Source organism: Elephas maximus, chromosome 4 (genome assembly GCF_024166365.1).
Source record: "Elephas maximus indicus isolate mEleMax1 chromosome 4, mEleMax1 primary haplotype, whole genome shotgun sequence".
Taxonomy (NCBI): Eukaryota; Metazoa; Chordata; class Mammalia; order Proboscidea; family Elephantidae; genus Elephas; species Elephas maximus.
In genome coordinates this window covers 122,569,674-122,582,511 of record NC_064822.1, presented here as the reverse complement: position 1 = coordinate 122,582,511, position 12,838 = coordinate 122,569,674, and the positions used below count along the sequence as shown (strand labels likewise).

The 12,838-nt window shown below is 36.6% G+C and overlaps 1 protein-coding gene across 5 annotated transcripts in view; it reads right to left on the bottom strand.

The window, feature by feature from the left end:
* Positions 1–12,838, bottom strand: part of USP15 (ubiquitin specific peptidase 15) — a 138,828-nt gene that overhangs the window by 72,965 nt on the left and 53,025 nt on the right. For all 5 annotated transcript variants that reach the window (XR_007517251.1, XM_049883753.1, XM_049883754.1 and 2 more), the window contains exon 5: positions 1,450–1,595. Coding sequence is in view for 4 of the 5 variants with exons in the window: in XM_049883753.1 (XP_049739710.1) it covers positions 1,450–1,595 (146 nt within the window). In the remaining variant the exon portion in view is untranslated. The remainder of the gene's footprint in view (positions 1–1,449; positions 1,596–12,838) is intronic.

Below are 12,838 nucleotides of genomic sequence, written 5' to 3'. Positions count from 1 at the left end.
ACCTTTAATACCCTAAATCTTTTCACAACTCATTACCATATTGATGTCAATAGTAATTTTTAATAAAACTTAACAAAATAAAGGAAAACCTCCATATACTGGTGCACCACGTATTGTGTTAGGTATTAAAAATAAGTAAACACAAAAGTAAAGAGACATAAGAGACACAATCCAACCAAAATATAGACCTCACAGTTTAGCTGGGGAGCTCAATCCATAAATAATTTATGTGTATAATGAATTATACAAAGTACATAAAAATAAATGGGGGAAACAACTGTCCCCCAAGTCAAAAAAATCCTGTACTTCAATGGATATTAAAAAAAACAGATCAGGTTGAAGAGATGTGACATTTGCATTGGAATTTGAAGGATGAATCATCTGGCTAGATGATATGGTGGGATGGTTAATTTTGATAGTTAAAAAGGACTTTTTTGCTGGATGGATACAGGAACTGGGAAGAGAGTACACGAGGCAGCTGGAACAAAATATGCAAAAGAACAGGAGTATGGAATAGCATAGTGTGTTTAGGAACCCATAAGCAGCACTGTTAGAATGTAAGTTATAAGGCAAGGATAATCTGAAGACACTGGAAGACTAGACAAGAGGTCAAACCACGTCTTATATCTTGTGATAAAGATGCCTCATCATTAAGGAGCCAGGAAAGGTTTATGAAAGGGAAAAAATAATGTTTATATAATATTGTAGCAGAAATATGGAAGACTGAATGGACCTGAAAAGACTAGAGGCAGGGAGAGCTGTTAAGAGACTACTGAATGATTAAGACTGGGAATAGAATAGACAGATGAATTCAAGAGATACTTAGAAAGTAAAATCAGTAGAACTTGTTGATTGTGTCTCATCTTCTCCAATCATTTCTTTGGATTATACCACAAAGAAAGACCAAATTAGGGGCTGATACATTACAATAACTACTGCTCATTGCCATCGAGTTGATTCTAACTCATAGCAACCCTATATACATTTTAATAGAGGTTGGCAAAATAAATCCACTAGCCCCCTTGCTTGCTTTTGTAAATAAAGTTTTATTGGAACACAGCCATCCTATTTTTTAATGTACTATCTATAGCTGCTTTCATGCTACTACAATAACATAGTTGCGGTTGCTACAAAGACCATAAGACTTGAAAGCCAAAAATATTTACAATTCAGTACTTTGCAGAAAAAGTCTGCTAACCTATCTTATAATATTAACAGGTTTTTTGATTGAAAATAATTTCTTTTAAACAAGTAGATTATTCCCAAGCTAAAGGAAGGAAGCAGAAATTATAGCCAGTGACCAAGAGAGATAGGGAAGAAATGACTTAGAAAGAGGAAGCTAGAGACAACAGGATCCATTATATATTATAAAGATACTCATTAAAGTCTGTGAATCCAAAAAGCTTCATGTATAGTATGCTTAAAATAAACAATATTGCTAAACAATACCTGTCCTTGGTATAAACCAGCATCCTGAATGGTGCTATCTGGCTTATTCAGTGGTTCAAATGTGTTACTCATGTATTTGTTCCACAATCTGGTCTCCTTTTCATCTGGAATATTGAAGATTTTTCTTATTTCCTTTTCAATTGTATCTAGATTTAAGGAGGAGAGATATATAAATAAAATATTTTATGATAAATGACTAAGTGCTCACCAGCATATATAATCCTAAATTTAAAATACTGACAGAATACAAGAACAGATAAATACATAAAGAAGAAGAAAAAAACCCTGATAGGCAGTGTTTAAGACCAAGTGTACTTTTTAAGGAGGGGGGGGTAATTGAAAACCCAAAAGGTAAAAGAGTTCAATTACAAACACTAAAGTATAATTTATGTCATATATGATGAACTTTAACTTTTTACACATTATAAAATCAGTTTATTTCCTGATATGTAAGAGTTAAAAATTAAGAGTATGAATCAGAGATGCTACAGATGGAAAAAACCAAAACCAAACCCGTTGCCATCGAGTTGATTCCGACTCATAGCAACCCTATAAGACAGAGCAGAACTGCCCCATTAGAGTCTCCAAGGAGTGCCTGGTGGATTTGAACTGCCAACCTTTTGGTTAGCAGCCATAGCACTGCACCACTATGCCACCAGGGTTTCTGTGTGTGTGTGTATGTATACACAAAACTTTTTATTGTAGTATAACATGTACACTGAAAAATACACAAATTTAACCATATAGTGACAAATTCCATGAAGTGAATACACCTAGAAGCTGAAGAAGGGGAATATTTTTAGTCTTTCTATAAAAAATGAATACTTCTCTTTCTGATTACAGAAATAATTCTTGCTCATTGTGAAAAATTCAGAAAATACTGACAAATATAAATCCAATGTCTATCAAAAGGTAGTAACTGTTAACGTTTTATTTTCCTCTTTCAGATATTTTCCTATTAGTACACGCACACTTGTATACATAAACTATTGTACATAAACATATATGGAAATCTCTTCTTCACTCAGTATACACACACACACACACACACACATATACATATATATGGGGGAAGAACATTATAGGCAGAAAAAATAGTAATACAAAGGCCCTGAGATGGAAATATGCTTGGCATGTTTTAGAACAGCATGGCATACCAATGTGGCTGAGGTGGAATGAATGAGGGGGAAATGAGACAATAAAGTACTCATGTAAAATCATGTAGAATTCTGGGAGCCAAGAAAGTATTTCCTATTTTTTTCTGAATAAGAAGGGAAACCATTGAGGAGTTTTTGAGCAGAGGAGTGGTATAATCTGACTGACATTTTAAATATTCGCTTTTATTGATATGTGGAGAGGAGGCAGCAGGGGGTTAAGGGTGGAAGGGGGTTAAGGCTACTGCAGCAATCTGAACCAGGGCAGTGGCAACAAAATTGATGTTAAGTGGAGAATAGATTCTGAAAGAACTGCTAAGAAGCTATGCTGCTGGATCACAGGTAGGGTGAGAAATAAAAGAATCAGAATGATCCCAAGGTTTCTGGTCTGAGTAACAGGAAGAATACAAGTGCCATCTACTAAGATGGGGAAGAATGACAAGACAGCAGGTTTTAGAGGGGAAAAAGAGGGATCAACGGTTTAGTTTCATCTAAGTCAATTGGCATAATAAAATCTATTAAGAAAACATTCTACATCCCACTTTGAAGAGTGGTATCTGGGGTCTTAAATGCTAGCAAGCAGCCATCTAAGATGCATCAATTGGTCTCTACCCACCTGGATCAAAGGAGAATGAAGAACACCAAGGACACAAGGTGATTACAAGCCCAAAAGACAGAAAGGGCCACATGAACCAGAGACTACGTCATCCTGAGACCAGAAGAACTAGATGGTGCTCAGCTATAACTGATGACTGCCCTGACAGGGAACACAACAGAGAACCCCTGAGGGAGCAGGAGAGCAGTGGGATGCAGACCCCAAATTCTCATAAAAAGACCAGGTTTAATGGTCTGACTGAGACTAGAAGGACCCCAGTGGTCATGGCCCCCAGACCGTCTGTTGGCCCAGGACAGGAACCATTCCTGAAGCCAACTCTTCAGACATGAATTGGACTGGACAATGGGTTGGAGAGGGACGCTGGTGAGGAGTGAGCTTCTTGGATCAGGTGGACACTTGAGACTATGTTGGCATCTCCTACCTGGAGGGGAGATGAGACTGTGGAGGGGGTTAGAAGCTGGCGAAATGGACACGAAAAGAGAGAGCGGGCTGTCTCATTAGGGGGAGAGTAACTGGGAGTGTGTAGCAAGGTATATATGGGTTTTTGTGTGAGAGGTTGACTTGATTTGTAAACTTTCACTTAAAGCACAATAAAAATTATTAAAAAAAAGTTTAGTTTCATACATGTTACATCATGAAATATTACTAGATATACATATAAAGATATGGAACAGTTAAAACTGAAGTTAGGAGAGAGTTGTGGGTAGGAGGTATAAGCATAAAAGACATGCAGGAAGTATTTAAAGTCAGAGAACTGGATGAAAATACCAATGAAAAAGAGAGGACACAAAGCAAGGAGACAGTCTGATTTTTAAAAATTTTTTATTACTGTTGTAAAAATATACACTACTTGCCAATCCAAGATTTTTCACATGTACAACTTAGTGATATCAATTACTGTATTTTATGCAAACAGCAGGCACCTTCTACGTTTGTTTGCCAATTGCTCCCCCTCCTCATGAAGTATTTTTGTAAAAACGTTATGCTAATTTTTTTATAACATGGAAAAAAAACTGGCACAGCAGCACCACTGGCATAGCTCCCTGCAGGGGGAGGGAGCTGTTGGCGAACAAACATAGAAGGTTCACGTTATTTGTGTAAAAACACAGTACATTAATCATGTTGTGCAGCCATCACCAATAATCATTGCCAAATTTTTCATCACCATAAGCAGGAACTCACTGCTGATGTTTTGAGATCAGGTGTATGAGGAGATTTTACAAAAGACTCTAAAACAGCCAGTAAGAAATTGTATCTTGGAAGCCATGTGAGGAGAAAATCTTCCTAGGTGGATATATGGCTCACTATATTAAAATTTGCTGGTAGGTTAAAAATATGGAAGACTTCAAAATTATCACTGGATTTGGCACCATGGAGGTAGAGACCATGACAGAAACAGTACCAAGGAAGCTGTAGTTGTTAGGTGCCCTCTAGTTGATTCTGATCACAGCGACCCAATGAAACACTGCCCGGTCCTGTGTCATTCTCAAAATTTAACTATGTTTAAGCCCATTGTTGTGGCCACTGTCTGAACCCATCTCATTGAGGGATATAGTAGGTTTGAATACCTAATGTAGTGGGCTTGAGAGAATGGACGTAGAGAAGCGGTGGCCAGAAAGCAGGATGCTTGACATTGAAATCTGACAAGTGCAATTACAGATAATGACAAGTCTAGTGTATAACTGTGGGAACAGGTGTCTGAGGTTGGGCGCTGGTCAAGATCACTGGAGTTGAGAATATCAAGGAACTGAGAGCATGTGTATATTTTTCCACATTAATCCCACCATATTAGGCAGGTAATGTAAAGCATACTCAGGCAGAAAAATATTAATATAAACAATAGAAATGCAAATGTTTTAAGAAATATTTCTAATACGAACATATAAGAACAAATTCTGTTAATAAATTTTATAAACATAACTTATAAATTATAAAGTAGTTTTCAAGAAGTTTTATAAGAAATATTTTTTCAGTGGTATTATTAAAGGAAAATAAAGCCAAATTTTATCTGTCTTATTGGAACATGTGCAATGCCCAAATACATCAATTTATGGAAGAAATATTCAAAGGCACAGTACTTTATCTCCGACGTGGTAAATTATCTAGATCCTGCCTATGGCTTCTATAATTTTGATTACTAATCAATGTAGGTGGTTCTAGATGAAATGGAATATTAATTTGGAAACAACAGAAAACGGGTACTTATGTTTCCTCATCTTATTTATATAATTTAAGTATTTTGTATACCTAGCTACTTTGATAATTTTTAATCAAGATTTTTTAAAAGACCACAAAGGAAAAATATATATCCATCTTCTTATTATCCAAAATTCTTTACTGTTTCACAACACACTTCCCTTAGAAAAACAAAATCAGCCCAATTAATACTTCCAAAATGGATATTTCTTTAGCATATACAAATTGTATATGGCAGCAATTAAGAGATCAGGCTCTGCCAAACTGCAACATTTTTTTAAAAATAATTTTTATTGTGCTTTAAGTGAAAATTTACAAATCAAGTCAGTCTCTCACATATAAGCTTATATACACCTTACTCCATACTCCCACTTACTCTCCCCTTGAGTCAGCCCGCTCCCTCCTTCCAGTCTCTCCTTTCGTGATGGTTTTGCCAGTTTCTAACCCTCTCTACCCTCCTATCTCCCCTCCAGACAGGAGATGCCATCACAGTCTCAAGTGTCTACCTGATACAAGTAGCTCATTCTTCATCAGCATCTCTCACCAACCCATTACCCAGTCCCTTCCATGTCTGATGAGTTGTCTTCGGGAATGCTTCCTGTCCTGGGCCAACAGAAGGTTTGGGGACCATGACCGCCGGGATTCTTCTAGTCTCAGTCAGACCATTAAGTCTGGTCTTTTTATGAGAATTTGGGGTCTGCATCCCACTGTTCTCCTGCTCCCTCAGGCGTTCTCTGTTGTGCTCCCTGTCAGGGCAGTCATTGGTTGTGGCCGGGCACCATCTAGTTCTGGTCTCAGGATGATGTAAGTCTCTGGTTCATGTGGCCCTTTCTGTCTCTTGGGCTCATAGTTATTGTGTGACCTTGGTATTCTTCATTCTCCTTTGATCCAGGTGGGTTGAGACCAACTGATGCATCTTACGCTTGTTAGCATTTAAGACCCCAGGCTCCACACTTCAAAGTGGGATGCAGAATGTTTTCATAATAGAATTATTGCAAGAACATTCTTTAATGAGATGGAAAAACTAATCATCAACTTCATATGGAAAGGAGAGAGGGCCTGCATAAAAATAGGATTATTGAAGAAGAACAAAGTAGGAAGCCTCACACTTCTCGATATCAGAACCTACTATAGAGCCATGGTAGTCAAAACAGCCTGGCACTGGTATAACAGACACGTAGACCAATAAAACAGAATTGAGAACCCAGAAGTAAATCCATCCACCTATAGAGAGCCAGTCTTCGACAGAGGGTCAAAGTCCATTAAATGGGGAAGAGAAAGTCTCTTTAACAAATTGTGCTGGCAAAACTCAATATCCGTTTGCCGAAAAATGAAACGAGGCCCGTATCTTATACCATACACAAAAACTAACTCAAAACGGATCAAAGACCTAAATGTAAAACCTAAAATTATAAAGATAATGGAAGAAAAAATAGGGCCAAAGCTAGAGGCCCTAATATATGGCATAAATAGAATATCAAACATAACTAAAAACACATAAACAGCAGAAAATAAACTAGACAAATGGGACCTCCTAAAAATTAACACATGCTTCTCAAAAGACTTTGCCAAAAAAATATAGAGCCTACAGACTGGGAAAAAAAATTTTGGCTATGACATATTCAACAAGGGTCTAATCTCTAAAATTTATAGGAAACTTCAATACCTCAACAGCAAAAAGACAAACAATCCAATTAAAAAGTGGGCAAAGGATGCGAACAGGCACTTTACCAAAGAAGACGTTCAGTGGCTAAAACACGTGAAGACATGCTCACAACCATTAATTAGCCATACAAAAAAAACCAAAACCAAACCTGCTGCTGTGGAGTTGATTCTGACTCAAAGCAACCCTATAGGACAGAGCAGAGCTGCCCCATAGGGTTTCCAAGACTGTAATCTTCAGGGAAGCAGACCTCCACATCTTTCTCCTGCAAAGTGGCTGGTGGATTTGATTCGTCGACCTTTTGGTTAGCATCTGAGCACTTTAACAACTGCACTACCAGAACTCCTTCATTAGCCATTACAGAGATACAAATCAAAACTACAATGAGACACCATCTCACCCCAGCAATAATGGCATCAATTAAAAAAACACAAAACAACAAATGCTGATGAGGTTGTGGGGAGACCGGAACTCTTATACACTGCTGGTGGGAATGAAAAATGGTACAACCACTACAGAAAAAGGTATGGCATTTCCTCAAAAACCTAGAAATAGAAATACCATATGATCCAGCAATCCCACTTCCTAGATATATATCCTAGAGAAATAAAAGCTGTGACACAAATATACATACACACATCCATGTTCATTGCAGCATTATTGTTAACAGCAAAAAGATGGAAACAACCTAAGTACCCATCAATGGATGAATAGATATGCACATTGTGGGACATACACAATGGAATACTACGCAATGAAAAAGAATAATGATAAATCCACAAAACATCTCACAACATGGCTGAAATCTGGAGGACATTACACAAAGAGAAGTCAATCATAAAAGGACAAATATTGTAAGAGATCAATATTACAAAAAGTCAAGAAAAGGCTTACATACAGAAAGAAACATTCTTTGATGGTTACCAGGGATGGGGGGGGGAGGGATGGAAAATTACTAACTAGATATTAGACATGGTTAACTCTGATGAAGCGAAAGGCTATACTTAATAAGGAGAAAGTCAGTACAACATGACCAAGGCAAGGGAAGACACTGAGAGGAATGCAATAAAAGGAACTATGCAGCCCTGGTGGAGAAGTGGTTAAAAGCTAACCAAAAAAGGTCAGCAGTGTGAATTCACCAGCTGTTCCTTGGAAACCCTAGGGACAGTTTTACTCTGTCCTACAGAGCTGGAAACAACTGAACGGCAAGCGGTTTTTTTTTTTTTTTAAGGTAAATACTATAACATATACAATCGTGCAACAAAAGTAATAACAAACAACAATTTACCAGTGGATACATAGGTAGATATGTATGCTGAATAGGTGTGGGAGGGTATATGGGAGTACATCCACATGGATATATATGTTTGGCTGTGGATATTTCTACATACATATTTGTACGGGCTGCACGTATATTCATATATATAATAGAGCACACAGAGGGCACAGTCATGGAAACTCCCTAGACATAGCCAAACACCTCACGAGACTGAGTTACTGGGCTTGAAAGCTGAGGACCATAGTCTCTGGGACATCTAGGTCAACTGGCATAACATAGTTCATAAAGACAGTGTTCTACACCCTACGTTGCAGAATAATGTCTGAGGTCTTAAAAGCTTACAAACAGCCATTTAAGCAAGGTACAACTATTAACTATTGGTCTCTTTCCATCCGGAACAAAAGAGAGTGAAGAAAACCAAAGACTCAAGGAATTGACTAGTCCAAAAGACTAATGGACCACAGGAACCATAGCCTCCACTAGCCTGAGACCAGAAGAACTAGATGGTACCCAGCTACCACTACCAACCGCTCTGACCAAGATCACAATAGAAGGTCCCAGACAGAGTGGGAAAAAATGTAGAGCAAAATTCAAATTCTTAAAAAAGACCAGACCTATTAGTCCAACAGAGGAACCTCTGAGACCATGGCTCTTACACACTCTTCTAACTAGGAACTGAAGCCACTCCCAGAGATAACCTTCACCCAAACAGACCTGTAAAATAAACAATTACACCTATGAAGAAAGTGCTCCTCAGAACAAACATCTATATGAGAACAAAAGGGGAACATCTGTCCAAAAGCAAAGATGAGAAGGCAAGAAAAGCAAACAGAAATGGGGAACTCAGGGTGGTAAAGGGGAGAGTGCTGGCACGTTGTGGGGGTTGCAATCAATGTCACAGAACAATTTATGTATAAATTATTGAATGGGAAACTAATTTACTCTGTAAACCTTTACCTAAAGCACAATAAAAATCAAAACCTGTTGCTGTTCAATCAATGCTGACTCACAGCGACCCCACAGGTCAGTGTAAAACTGCCCCAAAGGGTTTCCAAGCAGCGGTGGTGGATTCGAACTGCTGCCTTTTTGGTTAGCAGTTGAGCTCTTAACCACTGTGCCACCAGGACTCCGAAAGCACAATACAATGTTTAAAAAAAAAAAAAAAAGATATCAGGTTCTGCACTTTACACCCACAAAGATGGCTGTTACAGCAAAAATGGAAATGACAAGTGCTGGCGATAAAGTGGATAAATTGGAACTCTTGTTCGTTGTTGGAAACCCTGGTGGTGTAGTGGTTAAGAGCTACAGCTGCTAACCAAAAGGTCGGCAGTTCAAATCCAACACGTGCTTTTTGGAAACCCTATCGGGCAGTTCTACTCTGCCCTGTATGGTCACTATGAGTCGGAATTGATGGCAATGGGTTTGGTTTTTTTTAATCCATTGTTGGTGGGAATATAAAATGGTGCTGTCACTGAAAAAAAGAGTTTGGAGGCACCTTAAAAAGTTAAACGTGAATTACCATACGACCTAGCAATTGCACTTCTAAATATATATCCCAAAGAATGATAAGCAGAGACTCAAATACTTGCATACTAATGTTTATTGCAACACTATTCAAAACAGTCAAAAGGTAGAAACAACTCAAAAAAACATTAAAAGATGAATGGATAAACAAAATGTGGTATATACATACAATGGAATGTTATTCAGCCATAAAGAAAAATGAAGTTCTGATACATGCTACAACATGGATGAGCCTTGAAACCATTTTGCTGGGTGAAATAAATCTGACACAAAAGGACAACTATTACATGATTCCACTTACATGAAATATCTAGAATAGGCAAATGCATAGAGCCAAAAGTTTATTAGTGGTTCTCAGGGGCTGGGGAGAGGGAAGCATGGGGAATTTTTGCTTAAGGGTACTGAATTTCTGTTTAGGGTGATGAAAAACATTTGGAAATAGATAGTGGTAGTAAATGTATAACATGGTGAATGTAATTAATGTCACTGAACTGTACCCTTAAGATGGGGATAAGGGCTGTTCAGGTTTAAGTAAGAAAATTCTTGCAAAGTGGCTAAAACATAGCACGTGTTCAATAACTATTAATTATCCTGATATGATTAATTCTAATTTTTTGAAAATTTTTTACTTAAAAAACAAACTTGCTCTAATATAGACTTTTATACTTTTTAAAACAATAACCTACAATAAGGAGAAAAAACCCTACAATATTTATTAAATTATTTATAATTAAAAATATTGATATTTTTTATTCTGATATTTTCTATTCTATTCCCCTTACTCCTAAAATTAATGAACCACCAAAGCAGTGACACTCCAGCTTGAAAAACATTGTTCTAATATAATGTAGAAATTTTAGCTATAAAAAAATTCAGTTCAAATATAATTGTGTGGTACATATCCAACATAGGTAGTATTTTAAAGTATTAGTATATTTAAATTATGTTGGTTAAAATCTATGCTAGATCATATACTCTTTGAAGCATAGATGTTTTATAAATTATGTATCTCCTTGACAAGTTCTTACATAGTATTTAATACGAGAATCCCATAATGCTTATTTTAAATTCAGAAATGTTTAATTTCTGAACTTGTTTAAAGTTACTGATCTTTAGATAACTAGTTTTAAAAACATAATTTGGTAAAACAATATTCTAAAATAAGATTTCTGATTGTCTCATATTTATATGTAATCTTCCCACTGAATAGGTAAGGAGACAAAAAAATACCAAACCTCAAAAATAACTAAAAAACATTGTATCAACTATTTTAAGAGACAGCTCCTCATTTATTTAACTGTCTGAACATTTTACAGATTACGTAGTCCATGAGTTAACTTTATCCTTGTTAAATAAATTCAGATTCTTATTGTGTACGGTTTTAATATGATCAACAAAATTTTCATAAATTATAAACTTCTGGCTTTTCACATGTAGAAATGTATTATTTTCCTAAATAAGTACCACGAATCTGCAAATTTAAAAATATGCAATAATTACAATAACCAAAAACCAAACCCGTTGCCATCGAGTTGACTCCGACTCAGTGATCCTTTGGGAAAGAGCAAAACTGCCCCATAGAGTTTCCAAGGCTGTAAGTACTTATGGAAGCAGCCTGCCACATCTTTCTCCCAGGGAGCAGCTGGTGGGTTTCAACCACCCAACTTTTGGTTAGCAGCTGAGATCTTAACCACTGCACCACTAGGGCTCCTTCAATTACAATAGAATAACATTTATATATGGAATACTTAATATTTTAAGCATTCATTTTAGAAAGATAATTGCATGAATATATTCAAAGCACATCTCAAACTTATAAATGTTCCATCTAAATAAAGAAGAAAATAAAAAACCGGTAATATTTTATTTGGTAGAAACATTAAATTAATCACTAGGTAGTTGAAGAATGGTCCTATTTCATAAAAAATACAGGTTAAAAGTATTTTCCTCCTGTGGAATGGATAAGCGGTGAAAGCCAAATGTACTTAAAAAATTGAGAAAAACTTTTTTTTTCACTTATATCAATAATTTTAATTGAAGGGTACTTAATGATTGACTCCAACATTGGATATCTATACAGAGGCATAATTCATAAATTTGCTAATCGCTCTCCCTTGCTAAGGAGCTCTGCATAAATGTCATGTGTCCTTCTCTACTGTCCATTTTCTCTTTAAATATGTTTTTTAGAATACTTTTTCATTTACAGAGAAATTGTGCAGAAAGCACACCTCCCCTCCCCCAGCACACTGTTTCTCCTAGTAATACTTTGAATTAGTGTGGCACATTTGCTACAATTGATGAACCAATATTGATAGATTATTAACTAAAGTTCATAGTTTACATTAGCGTTCACTCTTTGTGCTGTCCAGTCCTATAGGTTTTGACCAATGCATTATGTCATGTGCCTACCATTACAGTATCATACAAAATAGTTTCACTACCCTGAAAATGCTCCATGCTCCACCTATTCAGCCCTTTTTCTCTCCCTCTGAACTCCTGGCAACCACTGGTCTTTTGCTGCTACTCATTTTGCCTTTTCCAGACTGCCACATAGTTGGAATGAGATGCACTTAAGATTCCTCAATGTCTTTTTATAGCTTGATAGCTCCTTTTTTTGTTGCTAAATAATACTTCATTGAATGGATGTTCAATTTGTTTATCCATTTACCTACTGACGAATATCTTTGTTGCTTCCAACTTTTCGTAGTTATAAAGCTGCTATAAACATTTGTGTGCAAGTTTTTATGTGGATATGTTGTCAACACATCGAAGTGGGAACTTACAGGTGGGAATGCAAAATGGCACAGCCACTTTAGAAAACAGTCTGGCAGTGTCTTACAAAGTTAAACTAAACATAGGCTTACCACACAACCCAGCAATTGAGCTCCTAGGTATCTATCCATTTCATTTTAAACAAGACCAATGTGATTATCATTAATTTTACTTTACAACAACTT